The sequence below is a fragment of the Mastigoproctus giganteus genome, chromosome 12 (genome assembly GCF_048544385.1).
Source record: "Mastigoproctus giganteus isolate SK-2022 chromosome 12, ASM4854438v1, whole genome shotgun sequence".
Classification (NCBI taxonomy): Eukaryota; Metazoa; Arthropoda; class Arachnida; order Uropygi; family Thelyphonidae; genus Mastigoproctus; species Mastigoproctus giganteus.
In genome coordinates, this window is record NC_143586.1 from 7,157,998 (window position 1) to 7,176,471 (window position 18,474).

General features: G+C 43.7%; 1 protein-coding gene across 3 annotated transcripts in view; it reads right to left on the reverse strand.

The window, feature by feature from the left end:
* LOC150076655 (RNA binding protein fox-1 homolog 2-like) overlaps nucleotides 1-18,188 on the reverse strand; it is a 510,847-nt gene extending 492,659 nt beyond the window's left edge. For all 3 annotated transcript variants that reach the window (XM_090386158.1, XM_090386157.1, XM_090386155.1), the window contains exon 1: nucleotides 18,046-18,188. In XM_090386158.1, the coding sequence (XP_090242284.1) occupies nucleotides 18,046-18,108 (63 nt within the window). In that variant the 5' untranslated portion in view covers nucleotides 18,109-18,188. The remainder of the gene's footprint in view (nucleotides 1-18,045) is intronic.
* Nucleotides 18,189-18,474: the final 286 nt, after the last annotated feature.

Here is an 18,474-nt window from a genome sequence, read left to right on the forward strand (position 1 = left end):
CAGTTCCCACGTTCATTAAGGCAGGACATTTTCTGTGGCAGCTGCGCGTCATTGCAAAACAATGGCTTTCCATCACACCAGCATTTCTTGTCACGAAGTCTGGTAAAAGGCAGGTGTTTGCAATATCCAACGTTCTCGGTGATAAATTTACTCTCCCACTGGCTTCCGAACGGAATTAACCGGCATATTCCCACCACCCCCTCTTCTTCAGACTCCCCCAACGCTAATTCCCATCCGGGTGATCGCGATCCAACAGGTGCTAAATTCCACTGGTTGCCAAGCAACGTAATAAACAATGGCGTGATTAAAAATCGTGCGTCGGTTACCCCAGCATCTCCAGGTTGCCGGGAATGTCGTGATGGTGAAGATGTCACGAGCGTTCAAAATCTTGATTCGCTAAGAAACCTGAACCAATTACTTTTTCAGTTCTCGAAGCGCGTCGTGTCATACGGGGGGCGATTCTTTTAAGGGGCAATGGTCAAGGGTGGGTATTTGTGGAGAACGTTAAGTCTCTGCAATAGTTGTAGATAAAACGCACCTGGACGTTGCGGGAATTTGGCATAATCAGCATCTTTAATGAAATCTTCGATCTTTTCCATTTTGCTACATTGTAGAGTTGGAGAACTTATCCGTGTGGACTTTCCACTCCAGTTAGACACATCTTCCCAGTTCTCCAAAGGCTTAATTAGAAATTAATCGTAGTCACCGATGCGATGTGTCTTTTGCTGATGTAATTAGGGGAATTTGTCAGCAAGCAGTTGACTGATGCATCTTTATGAAGATTCATTTCCTGATAAATGCCTAAACTGCGAACTGCAAATCTACTCTCGCTTCCTCCAGCTGTTCTTTCATTTCCGCCGTGACTCGCGCATTTTCTGATTTGCGAAACAATTAAAAGATTGAGGGGGAGGGGGGATGTGTCGTACGTTAGGTAGAATGTCAGTCGAGCAATCCTGAGGCTGGGTCTAATGTATAGGCCAGTAGATTAATTGAAAAACTTTGCTTCTTTGATGCCTTATAATCAGAAACAACGGACAGCCAAAGGGACTTTGAAAAGAGACGAAATTCGATTTAAATGTGATCACATCTGTAAACATTATTGCGAAGTTCAAGGGACGTGGCCTCTCTTCCGAAGCAGATATTTTCTCATTAACCTGGGAAGTAAAAAAGAATCCAAACATTGGATCGTCGTGTATAAAGACCCATCTCGTCTACCTTTCTGTACACCCTCGAAGTGCATCGCATACAGACCATCTTTCCAATTATTATAATCCAATTTAATCTTCCAAGACGGTCCCTTGGAGACAGCCTTTGCCAGAATTCTATTGGTGCTGTTAAATCATTAACAATAGGTGGACTTTTCGTTTTTTTAAAAGCTCCAGATTCGAAACGCTTAAATCAATAGATCCGCCATAAAAGTAATTAGGAGAAGCATCTACATATTCTCTAACGTGCAACCAATCGAACGGATTCGCCAACAGCCCTTTTCCACTCTTCGAGCAATTTCACACCGAAGGTGGAATGCGATAGACGGCGCTGCTATCTCCTCATTAGACTCTTTATCTTCATTAGCAGCGACCACCGATGTTACCTTATAGGTAAAGGGTCGCGGTAGATTAACCCTTCCTATAGAGAAACCAGAAAAGCAGCGTCAGATAACAAGAGAGGAGCAAATAGTCTTCCAAGGCTTGGCAAACGATCAGGTAATGGCCAATTTAGAAACGAAGTAGCTGTTTATCTTATTTTCTACAGCCAACGACTTCTTCAAGTGCACTAATAATTTTCAATTAGGGCCTGTTTCGCCAAGGAAATCGCACGCAAGAAGCTAAATATCCATACCGTAACCAACTTAGAAACTGACCTTGGTGGTACTCCTGAAGGGCATAAAAATCCTGGAGGTAATTTAAAAATAAAAAAGAAAAAAATCTGCTAGAATAATGGGGGTCGTTTTTCTTACATCATTCCATTATCACCAGATGGCGCAGGATAAACTAAATGAAAATATTACCCTCTATAAATTATTTTACGTCCATTTTTTTCTTTTAGATTACAATCTTAAGAGTAATTTTTAAAATGTAATGTTCGAAGTTTCTTGTTATGATTTGTTTCTTTAAGGTCCGGTAGATGGCGCGACTGTTCATGATTTCTTCATTAACTTTCTCAAGATAAAATTACGATAAATAGTGACGCCATCTACCGGAAAGAAAGGTTCTATCCAAAATTGTTATTAAAATAAAACAAGTTGAAATATTGGTGACTCTTTTTTGTTGAGTTACCGACATTTTGCCCAATGCACTCTGGGGGAAGATTCCTTTAAGAACGAACTGAGTAATTGCATGAATGGCGAGGGGATTACCAATGGCTGTGAATGGATGTTATGTATTTGGACGACTGTAATTAGGCCCCAATTCCAGATACTATATTTGTCTTATGGGTTAACCTAATAACATCTCTTTATCCGCCTCCATCCAACAGGACAATTAATCTTCATCATGTACATATAGGTCATGGAACAAACTACAAGAGTCAACACTTGCACGCGATGTCAAGGCACATTAACGCCCATTACTGTTTGCATTAAAGGTGGGGAGGGGGGAATTGAGAGCGAGGTTATGAACACTTTGCTGTGGGAGCTGACATTACGTAGCTTCGCTGCAAGTACATTACTCACAGAGGCGTTTTGGTGGATGGACAGAAACGTTTAATGGATTCTTCATTTTGAAAATATTGATGCGATTGCGTATACGGATGATCTGGGATCGTTGGTAAGGGGGGGAAGTATAATTCTAAATAAGTAAACAACAACATAAGTATTATTACTTAAAATCATAATGGCTGAAAACTCAGAACGAAATGTGGTTAATTCAGGACAAGTGGTGTGGTAAAATTCTGGTTAAAAGCACATTTGCCAGAACATCTTGAAGTGCCTTTCACTTATGCCACTCCATGCTTCTGAAATTTGGTCCTCTGCTTCTACCTCCTACCTAAACAGCAAATCACGCATCCATCTGGATGCGTGGGTACATTCTGCCCTCCAGAAAGAAAACCTTAGAGAACAGTAATCAGCTGATGAATCTGTGATGGATCCTCTGACCAATGGATGCCTTTCTAAAAATAACTTTCCTTAATTTCGGACTACATGTACAATTTTCAAACTATGTATGTTATTTCAACCTTTTGTGTATAAGAAAAAATCTGTTTAAATATCCCGGGTCGAGCCCGCATACTTGGAACTCATTATACATACAAATTTGTATAGTACTTCATACCACAGTTTGTAAACAGCACACCCTCCTGACACATAGCCGTTCCAGAGTGGTCTGCGTTCTTTGTAGATAAATAAGCAGATGATGATGATGCTCTCCAAGGTCGAAGTGATGGCCGATCAGAGAGTAGCGTCATCTGATGTCACTCCTAATAACCACCATCCACCACTGGACCAGCCAAAACTAAAGAGGTCTACCCTCCATAGATGGACGAAGATGAGAAGTAGAAATATTGAACATACAGCTTCGAGTGTGGCGAAGGATAGTAGTAGTGGCATAGTATTTAGGTTCAGGCGCCACCGGTGGTTTCCCACATCTGCGCTACGAAGGATAGTCACACGCGTTCAGATCTTAAGCACAGAGGTGGGTTCGAAAAGTCGGAGAGTGTTTCCCGAAGAAGACACTGGAGGAATTGGCGCCATACGGGTGCATGATTACCACAAGGGAAGGGTTGGACCATCCAGCCCAACCAACTGGAAGTGCTTCCTGCGCAACTGCGCCAGCGACCACCAGGGAAGGGAGATAAAGCCAACGCATGAAGTGGAGCGTCGAAATAAATAGGTTCAAAATGCGAGCATAGTAAGAAGTAACGAAGGTAGAGGCTAACATTAAAATGCACAGCCCCTAGCCTCGATCCAAGCTGTTGGAATGGTTCCCGGTCACTAAACACACCAGAAACGGACCATCGCCACGAAAAACTTGATAGGTCCTGCGATCTATCGATAAGCGAACAACTACAATGAACACGAGTGAAACAAGGTAGGACATTATTCGTGTTCAAGTTGTTCCTGCCTTAATAGGCAGGAACAACTTGAACAAGAACTGTAGCCCAGAGCAGCCGAAGTGGAAAAGGACGAGGTCGCGGTATCCAGAATGGAAGAGAGCTCTAGCATAGTTCGAGGGCATGAACTCCCACAAAGAACCATACTATACCGAAGCAGAGACCCAAAAAATCCTGTGACAAGTCACAGACCACCTCAACAGGCGAATAATACCAGAACACTTCAACAACAACGAAGTAACACTAGATACCATCCGCACAACCATTTACTATGCCACTGTAGCAGCAACCGAGAACAGAAGAGAAACCAGAGACCAAAAGAAAACAAAACGCAAAGACAAGGAACCACCAGCCTGGAAAAGGAGGCTACAGCACAAGAGAGAAATCCTGAGAGTGAAGAACTTACCCAATATAAAGAATACGCCATTTCCAGAATAACATCTCGTCGTGCACAGAGCCGTGGGCGGTCGAGAAAGAGGGTAGATAAATGAACGTGGCCGTCTGTCTCTTATTGTTTCAACCAACCGGAGAGGGACAGTGGCACAAATCACCGCCGACTCTAACGAGAGAGGTGCCAGAAACGTCTCCACCAAGACCATCAGGCGATAATTAGCCACAAGTTATGGGACCCACCATAGTCCAATTGCCAACACCACGACACAGGACTCTACATCTCAACTGGGTGAAAGAACATCGGCACTGGACCTTGGATGATTGGAGATGGGTCTCCTGGTCCGATAAGTCCCGTTTCCAGTTATTTCGAGCTGACGGGAGGATGTGTATCTGGCGGAAACCGCACGAAGGTATGCACCCGGCATGTCAACAAGGAACTGTTCAGGCAGGTGGAGGGTCGGTAATGATCTGGGGCGTGTTCAACTGGCACATAGGTTGGGACCTCTGGTACATTTAGACGCATCTCTGAATGGTCCAGGCTACATGTCCGTCCTTACAGACCATCGGCAAAACTTCAGGGTCATCGTGCGCCCACAGGGAAATGGACTCTTCTAGCTGGACAATGTCTCTCCACAGAGCCGCGGCGACTAGAACATGGTTCAAAGAGGATTCCGCAAATTTTACCACCATGAAATGGCCTCACCGGACACGAACCCTGTGGATCACCGACTCTGTGGGAAGGTCCATTCTAGCTTTGGATCCCCACCCAGGAATGCGACAGAATTATGGACAGCGGTGCAGCAAGCATGGATGGAAGTACTTGTGGAACACTTTCTTGAACTAGTGGACTCAATGCCTCGCCGTGGGACTGCCCTTATCAGGACGAAGGGTGGGCCTACCCGTTACTAGGTAGGTATCCCCTGATTTCTGTCCACTCAGTATAAAATCCATTTCGTATCTTTGATGATTTTGGGATTCAGTTTTTCGTTCTATTTTAATCATTTACAAGCGTTGCAAGCGGAAAGTTGAAATTACTTAAAATTTAATTTAAAAAAAAATAAAAAAAACAGTTATTTTAACTAATTTTTCATCGAAAACTAAAAAATATTTTCAATTAAAAATAATATAATTTTTAATATTCCGTCTTCCATCTTGATTAAGCATATTTCTGAGCTGAACTCGCTAATTTCCATCCAATCAAATTCTCGATTTCCAGGGCCACACTCCATTGGAAACATGTTTACGAGTTCCTTAATTTGGCGTGAGAATGAAAGAGAAGCGAGTAAATTAATCTGGTAGGAGCTCCTGCCTAAATGTCAAAAGAGAGAGGAGAAAAATGCGGCTGAATTGAGATATGCACAACTGCGCCGCGCAAGATAAATATGTGCCTCCCCCTCCCCCCTCCATCCTCCCAACGAAGCCAATCATTCGCCTATCAAGGTGGATTCATACACGTAGCTGCTGCAGCGCCTAACTTCGTTGGAAGAAGCATCAACTGGCGACGTCCACTAATTTCCCATGGCAATTCATCTGTTTGCGCTTCGAAGGATTTTACCGAGTAAACAGTTATGTTTATGGATGCAACAGAGAAGAAGAAGGTGGAAATTTCGTAGGCTGTAGATTTAAGAAAATCTGCGTCTTACGTAGCAACGCTTCTGGCGAATTTTAAGCCAACCCTCCCGCTAGAAGGAAGAGGAAAGATGCAGTTTATATTTTGTGGAGGAAAAGAAAACTGAGAGGATTTTAATAGTTTTCGATTTATCTGCAGAACAGCGTTTAGAGAATCCTTCCAGTAGACATAATCCGGGATTTACACTTGCAATTGGGTGAATCGAAGCAGCTAAACATTCAACGATGTGTGAATAGAGACTGAAGAGACAGTTTTACTCGTTTAGACGGTGCCAGGGGTTCTCCACAAACCCTTCATTGTGACCGAACGCGAACTCTACTAATCCACACTGAACATGAAGGGTTTCTTAGCAACTTGCCAGGAGCATTTACCAGGAGAGTTGCTGGAAAGTTCCCGTTTCTGGGACAATGAGAGTGGTTGGTGACCATTGCAAAACATTGACTGGACGATTGGGGAGGCTAGCCCTTGAGAAACGTATAGACTGGATATCTCAACGCAAAGCTAATTGGGAATTCGGTGTTCAACACAGAGGGTGGTGACTGAATTCGCTTAGAAGACATATTGAAGTGGACACTTGATTTATTAAGCTTTCAAGTCTCATGAAGGATCATTGTGTGTTAGGAGAAATATAGAGATTAGTTCTCATGAAGGATCATTGTGTGTTAGGAGAAATATAGAGATTAGTTCGAGGGTGAACGCCAGATCAATCCGAACAGCTGCAACCTCTAGAGAGGTAAAAAGCCTTCCCTCTCCCCTGTTTCATTGCATCTGTCATGTCTGTACAGTCCGTATGTAGAGAAATTAAGAGAGAAATTCAGGATAAATTTGTTTTCTGCAGACAGGATTATGTTTATCTTTCAGTTTCAGTTACCTGTACAGTTAAGTTACAGTTCCAGTACAGATAACTGTACAGTTCCAATGTACGATTTCCTGTATTTTGTTTTAGTTTTGGAGGATGGGCTGACGCTTTTGCTTTTCATCCGACTGGCTTGGACTTGTCACCTTTCGGAAATACTGGACAACCAACGTCCAATTCGTCGTCCGCGTGAAGGAGAGCTGTACCCTCATTATCTGATTTCTGATCAATATCCATATTGTATTCTGGTTGGTGCGTGGGAGAGTCTTTCTCTTTTGTACGCGGCTGTGGCTTACAGATCTTGTCAGGTGGTCTGGTATTAGCAGACTTAATGTTTGCTGTTTTTGTGACAGTCTTATCGTCCATAAGCAAGGATCGGGTCCCTTGAATTAGTGAGGGTTAATGTGATGTCTCTACTCAAATGACTTTGGTGTTTTGTATTAATTGGGCGTATGCCCTGGGCGTATGCCCTGGGTTATACTTTTCTTTCCAAGTTTCCAGGACTTCCAACCCTTAGAATATGCTGGGTGAGCATCCTGGTATCAGGGTGTTGTAGCTGAAGTCCATTCAGAAAGTCGTCTTTCTAGCTAAATAGGGAAGTGTAGGCACTCCTTGGCAAGCTCTTTGGGAGTGACCATTCTTCTGGTTTAAAACAACAATCAGATTTCGGATATAAGGGCGAATCTTACATGAGAGGTAGAGTGCTTTAACTGAGGGTGGGAGATTAAGTGTACTAAATGTCAGAACGATGTTTCTCGGAGGGGTAAAAGAAGACACCCTCATTGGGGGTCCTCCTTGATTACGTTTCGTTTGGAATGGACGACATGTGCTTTCAGTCTTTAATAAATTCTTCCAGAGAAACATGAATGAGGTCCCATTCCGATATGATCCCTTTAGAAGCGTTCAAAGTTTTGTGGGTAATTACGGAATCCTCAAAAGTCTTGTTTTAACGGTTGGGATTAGACGTTTCTATAAGGAGATCTCCTGAACTGATTGATCCTTCCATTCCAGAAATAACTGCCATGGCCTCTCTGCATAAAAATAAGATAGGAAAACCAAGTAGAACCCATCTCCAAAGAAGCCCCACTTCGATTCTGAAAGAAATACGATCCCAGTCAAAGTACTCCCCAATACAGAAGTGTGATCTTGTCTAGAAATCTAAATGCCATCGAAGATGAACTTTGGAGCAATATACTTTTTTTTTTTTTTGAAGGAAATAAGACAGGACTAAGTCTTAGAAGAATTGAAGTTAACTAAGTTATATTTACCCCATTGGAGAATTACCTGGAGATCGGCATCTAAGGAATTGATGTTGGATATTGGAGAAGTTGAAGCGGTATGCTGTAAGATGGAATGTGATTACTGCCATCAGCAAAACTTGATAGGATTTTCAGTCAATGGTAGAAAGCCTTTAATATACAAGGGGAAAAGAGCGAGAGAAAGAACTGATCCTTGCGGTCAGAGAGAAAACTACCTACCCAATTGCCAGAAATAGTTGGATGCCAGTTCCTAAGATGGAAATCCATGAAGTGGGCGCTTGTTTAGAAGACTTTATGTCAACACGATCAAAAGCCTTGCCAACGTTGGGAGCAACTGTTTGAATTTCCAAAGCTAAGTAACATAAGCCAATATATCACCAGTGGATGGACATTGATGGAATCCATGTTGGAGATCGTTGATGAGATGCAAGTTTTTGAGATCGTTTAAGAGGTGATAATTTAAGAGTAGGCGGTTAAGGGATTTCTTTATAATTTTGTAAAGGACAGAGGTAAGTAAGAGGCATGCAGAAGGAAAGGCACGAGTACAACAAGCTTGCCTGGAACGAACACTGCTCAGAATTTCTTTTAGAGTCCCTCTTTCAGAAGACAGTGGGAGGCATTGAACATATAAACTCTACTATGCAAACTAAATCGGTAGGCGCACAAAAAACTTTGCATTTTCGATTACTTTTGCTAAGGTGGTGTACATATTGAATGTTTAAATAAGATAGATCTGTGAGAGCAATAAAAATACGACAAATAGAATATATGGAATATCTATCCCCTACCTTGTCGCCCGACCCTCATATACAGGTACCTAATCGCACCAGATAGTGTCTGTCTTGTGTCATGCGCATTATGGAACTATTTGATTGCGTCATCAATCTTCACGGTTTGTTGGTAGAGCACGCACACCCGACCTCTCCCACTTACAAGAAGTTCTCGGCATTACACCTACTATTCGGTGACCTTGTCAATAACCTCGTACTCAGTAGAAACAAATTATATCTGTGATGCTGCGATGGAGTTAGCCGCCGTGTGTATTTGTCAAAATTGACCGCAATATCCACTTTTCTAAATACACATTTCCGATACAACTTTCGATTTTATTCAAAGAAACCCAGTTGGTCACGGTTTCGGCACCTACAATAGGAATCACGGACATGCGCAGATTGAATGACGTCAAATGGCAGCTGCGCAGTTTACAACTTTTTAATGCTGTTCAACGCATGTTTAAAAACTCACTTGGAATTAAACTTTGGTTAAAAAAATGGAGGAAACTTTTTTACCTCTTAAAATATGGAGGAAACTCCACTTCTTTCTTTTTCTGGGTGGGTGTAGGGGAGCGCAGTTGCCACTTCTTCAACCCTCGGCATCGAAGCAGGGACGCGGAAAAACTCGTTATAGTGAAGTCGCCTCCCCCACGGAGAGGGGGAGGCCTATTCGATGACCCCCGACACTCCGAGTACTGTTACGACGAGGGTCATCTGACCTCGCCTCCAGTCAGACAGGTGCTTCGTGCACGGCCGAACGCGGCCACGATCTGTAACAATACTAATATGCGCGATGTACGGGGGAGGGGGGGGGCAGACGGAGGAGGGGTGTTTCGCACCTGCTTTCGCTGTACGGACAATTGAGTTCGTGCGTCACGGGAGACTTCTGCGGCCGAGTTTGTTTGTTTTCACAGTCGGTGGCCGAGTGGGTGAGGATGGAAGCTGCTGCTGCAAGATGCTCGTTGTCTAAGAGGTAAAGGGCCGGCCCTCCCGGGCATGTGTCTGCAAAGAACTCGAGATTTCTGCCTTCAGATCGAGATTTGAAATGAGGAGGGAGGCGTAACCCCCCCTCCTCACTTCCGAAAAACTCCAGAAGTTAAAAATATTTTGCGTTACACTCGAGGGCACCCGCGGAGTCAGAGGATTACATGAATAAAGAGAATACAAGAACATCGTTGTATTTAGCAGTCACTTTGGCTCGAACCGCGGGCAGCTGGAATGTGACCTCGCGTTTAACCATTCGGCTGCTCGGCAGTCCGAAGGAGCGAAGTGGGGGTGGTGCGAGGAAAAGAACATTCGGAAGCGGCGTTTAAACAAAAGTAAATTCACCGCATTTCTGAAGGGTAAAAAATTCGCTGTCGTTGAGGGTTGTTCTTATTAAAAACCTGCGCCTTCCTTGAACTGTCTGTTGAAGGTTATTCTTTAATCTGTCAACAAAGCCTCCGTTACAAATAATTCTAGTGCCCCCCCCCCACCCTCCAATTATTACAATAAAATACGATGAAGTTCACAGAAATCTAGGAATGAGGAAAGGATGGAGAACGGTTGATGGAGAGAGAGAGAGAGAGAGAGAGAGAGAAGAAACAGAACAGTACGGGAGTGAAACAATAAGAGAGAGGGAGAGAGAAAGACAGAGTGAGAAGAAGAATAGTATAGGAGCGAAAGAATGAGAGAGACAGAAGAAACAGAAGAGTACATCAGTGAAAGGATAAGAGAGAGAAAGAGAGAGAGAGAGAGAGAGAGAGAGAGAGAATAGAAAAGGGTCGAATAAATGGAAGAGAAAAGAAGAAAGAAACAGAAATGAGAATTAGTGAAAGGGGATAGACAGAGAAGAAGAAGAAGAAGCAGAAGAGAAAAGAGGTGAAAATGAGAGAGAGAGAGAGAGAGAGAGAGAGAGAAGTGAAAGAATGGTTGAGAGAGAGAGAGAGAGAATAAAAAGAAGAGAAAGGAGTAAAATAAGGAGAGAGTGGAAGAAACAGAAGAGAAAGAGAATGAAAGAATGAGAGAGAGAAGATGAAATAGAAGAGAAAAAGAGCGGTACAATGGGATTGGAAGAAGAAAGAGAAAAGGAGCGAAAGAATTTGGTTTAGAAAAAGACAGAGAGAGAGAGAGAGAGAGAAGAAAAAACGGAACAGAAAAGAATGAGAAGTGTGATGGGAAGAAGACTGACAGAGAAAGAGAGAGAAGGAGTGAAGGAATAAGAGAAAGGCTTTTAGAGAGATGGATGGGTGAAATGAGAAGGGTTTTTCTTTCTTTTTGGCTGATGCTGTGCGAGCTTGCTTCTTGCATCCGATCTGCCTCTTCTGATGCTGATGAACTTCGAGGACTTCGACAAGTGGAAATGCGAAAACATTTGCAACTGGACATCTTCGTGAGGAGGCACAAAAGTGTGCAGAGGGGGAGGGGGCATTTGCACAAGCAAGGGGCCCGTCTCCAATCCCACGCACCTCACACGAATCCTTCCTTCTTTCGCGGGGATCCCTCGGTCACGTGCCTCGGCTGTTTGTCCGACGACGGCCACCTAAATGTACGCGAAGATGCGGCTAGTGCGAGCGAAGGTTGCGCGCGAGAGGAAAGAGGCCATTAGCGCGATCAGCGACAGGAAATGGGATGTCGTTAAGCGCGTGTGGTCATCGCCCAGTTGGAAGCGAGCTCGCAATGGCGCCCCAAAGTGGCCGATTGTGCGCTCGGGTTCAGATTGGGCCGCCCGTGTCTCAGGCCCATCAGACGCTAATAAAAAGAGGTTCTTTCCAGGGGGCAATAAAGGCCCTTAACGCGCACACTATCGGTCCGTCGGCTTCGCTGCCCCGAAAGCGTCGCCGCCGCTGTCGATAACACAAACAGCGCGAGGCCATCGGAAACATCGGCTGATAAGGCGTTTACTGTGATGGCCACGCATCAATAAGGATTCGTGCCACAGGTCTATCGGAGACTTTATCTCTCTCTCTCTCTCTGCTCGCCCCCCCGCGCGGCATCTCATTAGCACTAGCCTCGTTCCCAGCACGCATTATTGTTTCAAAGCACTTCCAGTAGCCTACAGCCACGTGATATTTTCCATCCCCAAACAGTAAATATTTGCTCGAGGAGTTCGAAGGCGCCGTCTCAAATGACAACGTCTGTGGGGTGGGGTGGGGAAGGGGAGGGAAACGTCGAATTAAGTTCGGGGAACACTCGAGGAAAGTTAGCATTTGGAGAGCGGTTAACAGCCCGAGGAGAGCGCTCGTGCGATGATGATATCTTTGTCATCGTCAGCTCTGTCAACGTGCGAACTGGATGAAAAGCCGAACGATTGCAATTTGCCTCCACCCGCGATGAACACATTGAGCGTTAATCACCACACGCACGAGCGAAAAGATGGAAATTACGAAAGGGGTTCGAATCCCTTCGACGATGCCAGAAATTTAAAGGGATTTCTTCGCGATGTGGCTGAGTTGGTGTCAAGCGGGAGTTCTTCTCGACACTCACACGAACGTGGAGGCAAATCGACTCGCGCAATTTACACACATAACTCACTGACGCCTCACTGCCTTAGTTGCTTTGATGCTTAACGCACGATTCCTTTCTCTCTCTTCATCGCATACACGTTGTTTCTTTGTGTCACGTCAGCCACTGAGGCCATATGGCGCCGTATATAATAACTTTCGTGTGTCCTGTGGTCGATTTACTGGATGAAAAGCAAACCTAATTTTGCAGGAAAAAAGCCTCACCCTCGCATGACAGCGACTAACTCAGCCACTCGGTGAAAAAGGCTCATAAAAGTTCCTCACGTCGTCCATGGAATTCGAACTCAGGTCTCTTCCGCCTGGTGTGGTCAAGACAACAATTCAACCAACTGCGCACCCGAGGGCGAAAAGTCTTGTGGAGAGGGATGACCTGTAAACATATCGTGACCCCCAGACATCGTCTTAAAAGCATCAGCAGCATGAAAATCCAGAAAGACCACAAAACCAACCCTTAAACCCAACTCATTCCAAAGCTGCAAATTTCAGAATAGCATAAAAAATACACCACTCAGCCAATCCTACAGGACAATCAGAGGAGGGGAGGAGTGCAGCACGATGGCTATTTGGTTATGACCAAGTATATCGAACTGTGGGTTGGTCAGTCCAACTGACCATTGCTCATATCCTCAAAACCAGTCCATCACAACGCCAGTAATATGACAAGAACAGTTGTCTCGGTGATACAGGAATGGACCTTCCTGTCCACCGGGATTATGTCAAATCCCAGTGGACAGGAATCACCGGGATTATGTCTAATACCTCTAGATGGACTTCAACACTCATGGTTGTCCAATACAACCATGAATAATGAAGTCCATCTAGGCGAAATCATGAAAAACATCTCCAAGACCATCCTGCCGCTGCTTCTCTCTTCAAGGTCGGGACGATACAGTCCTGCAGGTAGAATTCTCTGAGCATCCACCGGACTCAGAAATGACCGCCAAACCGGTAGACCATATACCATGACTCCTTGCTCTGAAGCACCCCTTTCCATTGATTGGTATAGGTGCAAAAATGGCCGGCCTTACTCTCTTTAGACGTCTGGGCTGGCCAGTTCATCTTTCCATTGCTCCTATCATCAAAACCAGTCCCAGAATTTAACGGGATGATCAGCAGCTTGTTTAGTGCTGCACGATTGTGGAGATCCATATCATATGGATTCTGCGCACTGTGGTGATGGTGGTGACACGTGTTCAAATCGTCTCACTGACGTATTTCAGATTGTTCTATTTCTTTTGAAAAATTATTTGTGAATAAGGAGTGCGATGGTCTTACGTTGGAGTCCTTAGGAAACACTTTCAGTTAAGCGTTTCATAGCAACCCTAGAAGGTATGTTGAGAAAATATGATTGCAGTCAGAGAAGAAACAGGCTTAAAGGTCACATGAGGAAAACCAAAATCATGCACATCGGATTCTCAGTTCTAAAAAGGATTTAAATTGAAGATAGAGGTAGTGAAGAAGGTACAGCCATCTTGGCTAAATAGTGAGTTCCGACCTGGAAAGAGAAAAATACGAAAAGGGATTAATTCTCAATAGATGACTTTTTCCAAAGGTACTTTCTTAAGAAGTAATTTATCAATTCTCTGGAAACCTAAAATAATAAATCGATGTGTTTTGGCTGTCCTCGTGCAAGAAGGGAAACGTAAGAATTAATGGAACAGAAATTGAAGGAAGCTCAAAGAGGGATGGAAAGATACGTGTTTGGTATTACAAGATTCAACAGAAAGAGAAAGAGCCGGTTAAAAGCATTGTTTTGGAAGGTCAAATAGATGAAGTCTTCGTGGAGGGCGCACATTGCTTGCAGATCTAACAACGGATGGACTGAATTGATCATTACGTGGAACCGACTCTTGGAAAGATAAAATGAGAAGGTCCAAGGCACAGACGGGGCGATTCAATGAAGCTCAGCAAATCCCATATGGGTAAGAAACAAATGGAAGTTAAATGGAGGGGTTTTCGCCCAATAGTGGGTTGAACTAGACTTAGAAGATGATCAATGGAAAAATACCGAGCCATGTTGCAGATATATTTTGTATTAAAGAGAAACAGATCTTTTAAAATATGCATTTTAAATATTTATTATTTTTTTCTATCTTTAAGATTGCAAAAACGGGAGTAACTATCAGCTGAGAAGTCCCACAATTTTTATTGATCTTTGGAGTGGTCTCTAACTACGCTCTTGGGGGCAGGGGAAACGAACCCTCCCTTAACAAACTTCCTGCTCTCTTTTAAACGAGCCTAAAAACATGCTTAAAGTGTAGCTCTTACAAGCACGCTTTCGAAGACCACAACAGTGCTCGCGAGCACGTTTGAGAATCTTGGTTTAGGAGCTCGTGATTCTGTAGTACCCAAAGAAAAATTTTGGTTGCACACAGCTTGGATGTAGTCTCATTGTAGTTAATGCAACTCATCACGATTCAACGGAAGGTCCATTGAAAAAACTTCTTCAGTTTTTCTTTGTTTTATGAATTTCCAATAGACCTTTTAAAAGTTCCAACGTTCATCAGTAACTTTTATTTGTTAACTGCTTCTTCTGCCACTCCTGAGACAAGCGCACGCGTCTTGCTTTGTTATAGATGACAAAGATGAGAAAATTCAGGGGAAGTTGTCAAAATCTGCTGATGATTTAAAGGCAGGAAGGGTGGTTAAGAACCAGAAGCAGCCCATTTTGAAATGACTCAGGACGGTTGCACAAATGTGAACAATGTTTAATGCTTCTAGATGTAAGGTTTCTTTTAGCTTGCAATTGTTTGTATCCGTGTAAACAGGAATCAGAAAGCATGTGGTGTCTTGTCTATGATATACAAGTCTTCTGCAAGTAGAGAAAAGGATGCCGTTGTCCCTTTGTATAATACGATGATGAGACCACATGTAGAATATTGTGTTGAGGTCTGCGGGCCACACCTGAAGAAAGACTTAGAACTTGTAGAAAGGATTCACAGAAAGGTAACCGGGTTGGTGAGGGGCTCTGAACAAAGTGAAGTGTCACACCGGATAAAGTGGGATCCAGATCAGTAATTTGGATCCGCTTTCTGCAAGGGAAAACGCGCAAACCAATCCACGAAGAAATGGTCGCTGTTTATGGAGAAGACTGCCCGGGTTACAATGTCGTTGCACATTGGTATAAACAATTCAATGTGGAACAACCTCAATGATGAAGAAATCCCAGGACCAGCAACTGCTGTAATGAAGGAGAGTGTTGTAAAAATTCAGGTATTAATCCTGAAAGATCTGTATTAGAGTAAAAGAGCAGTGCTCCAAATTAGTGCGGGGTCTGTGAAGAACATCATCCATCAACAGTTCCATATTACAAAAGTGTCTGCTAGCTGGGTTCCCAGACTTCTGATCCCTTACCAGAGGGGTCAGAAATCTGGGAAGTCTTTAGTTTCTTACCACAGGAAGGAAAGGGCACAATGTGCACATGAAGTGTTGTCGATGTACCAGGAAAAACTGAAATATTTCTACATCCTGCTTAATCCCCTGACCCTCGGATTTCGTCCTCTTTCCTGCCCTCAAGTCCTTTCTTTGTGGACAACACTTTGCTGTTGAAGTGAGGTGATTTCTCTTGCTGAGTCACGTTTTAAAGGACAGTCAGAGTACCAACAAAATCTCATTTGAACTGTCCCATTAGCAATCCGAAACACCCTCGTCCATTTCAGCAAAGATGTGAAAAAGAAATGACGGACACGTTTGGGTCTTTTGTTCGTTTGGGATTCAACGAGGCAAGCGTTAATAAAACGCTAAACGGGGTACCTCCAATGCACGTGGGTGAATTTATTCGAGTAACCTCTGCCATTCACCAAGTTTAGTAGTGGACAGGAAGCCGGTGAGTGCACATCAGCGCATTTTACACGCAGCTGCAATACCCCCCTCCCCCTCCCCTCCAGGTGCATTAAAATGCGAGACAAGAAATCGTGGGTAGCTTTTGATCGCATCCCCACTTTCCCTCCGCTTCTTCGTTCTCGGTTTATTTCCTCATCGCCGCAGTAACGGCAACAAGCACCCCCCCCCCCCTCGCAGCTCGCCCTCTCGTCGTAAATGAAACGTCACCAGGTGGCAGCTCAGTCGCCCCCATCGGCATCTGGCTAACAGCTGGCGACGATGGCAATCGTATTCGCCGTACGAATAGTTGACGATCGCCGTTTGCACGCCGCCCCTTCACTGTCAGGGGCGGGTTCACAGGGTTTCGCCCCGCGTTCGGGAAATGTCGGCGTTGTAATCAGGAATGCCGGCACGGAAGAGTCACACGGAGGGAGGTGGATCGCCGACACTCACTCGATACAACTGCGGGAAAAAACGGGGGATAATAAGGGGGGGAAGACCGGGAGAGGGGAGGTTGATCGGCTAATAGCCATTGGGAGGGTCTCGGGCTTAATAACAACAATATTTAGGAACATCTTTTCGCCCCTGTCCGCGGCTTAACCCTTGGGAAGTAGGCCGTCGTCCAATGCGCCGAAGTTTTGGTGCAGACGATCGCCAAGTACCAATTAATTCGGACAAAAACATTGTTCGCTGTACCGAACATAATCGAGTGGTTTTTTGCCGGGTGCTCTGACTTCACAAACAGCGTGTTCCAGAATTAGTTTCTGACCCAAAGCCATCAAAAAAATTCATCAGTTACAATGTACCATTACGTGAGCTCTTCTACAGGATGGTTCTGTTGAAAGGCTGCAGTGTGTCGCTTATATTTTTTGGTTAGATAGTAGTCGTCTGGACGTTTTTTTGTCATATATCTGCTGATATTTTGGAATCTGTTGTTAAAATTAGACTACGTGTTAGCGTTTAGATTCTAAGGTTTATTAATTAAAAGTTTGTATAAAAAAGTGGTATTTTTATTTTTTTTTTTCCTTAGTGGGAAAGTTGTTCCCCGTCCTCGATTTAATCTAGAAACATCGAAAAACGAAAAACTCTACCTTTAAAACGAAAGTAAAACAACTTTAATCTTTAATTAAAAAAAAAAAAAAATGGTTTTCCGAAATACAACACAAGAGGATGTTTGATACTAAACCGAGGACGAGGAACAGCTTTCCCATTGAGAAAAAAAAAAAAAAAAAAGCAGTCGATAGCCAAATCTTTAATTTAGAAATCATAAAATCTAAACAGTGCTACTTAATCCAAATTTTACGAAGAAATTCAAAAAATTCAGCCCACACAACACAAATATCTTAAACCTAAAAATAAACGAGATATACCACGGCGCAGTTTATTGCGACACCCCATATATACACTCGTATATGTTTAAGTACATTTTAGGCCTCGCATTTAAATAGAATCGGTTGTACAGTAAAGAATCGTTGTGGACTCTTGGGAGCCAAAAGATTAGCACGAAAGGGGGGTTGTCGCGTAAAACAACAGAATACTTATAACACCCCCATTACAGAGCCACTATATCCCGAAACATTTTACGACAGGTAGCGATGTGATAAAGAGCTGGCGTCTTCAATTTGCGCGAGAAATTCTCTCTCTCTCTCTCTCTATCTCTCTCTCTCTCTCTCTCTCTCTCTCTCTTTCTCTCCAAGTCAGCGGAAACTGAAAAATCGATGTCAGCACTACGCCTAAACACATTAAGAGTCAAAGATCTTACCTCTGGGTCTGGAAACGCTAGAGGGGCTATCGAGGGAACAGGGGCGTTCACAGTGCCTTTCATGTCCGAATCCTGAACGAAGAGAGTTGAATTTTCGCAGCAGTCTCCGAGGGGGTTGTGCCGAACAGAACAACCAAACAACACGTTCGCCATAGCTACAAACACGCTTCCCAGTTACAGCTGGCTACTCCAGTAGACATGCAGACGCCTCGCGCGGGTACGTCAGCCCTTGAAAAAAAAAAAAAAAAAAAAAGAGAGAGAGAGAAAGAGAGACTTAACTCGCAAGATGCTGCCAAGAGAATCGATTGAAAGAAGTCATTTAACTTTTAGGAATCCGAATTCCTTTAAAGAGAAGCCTTTTACCGATGATTTAAATAGTTTAATATTTAAAATATTAAATTAATTAATTAAAATTAATAATTAATTATA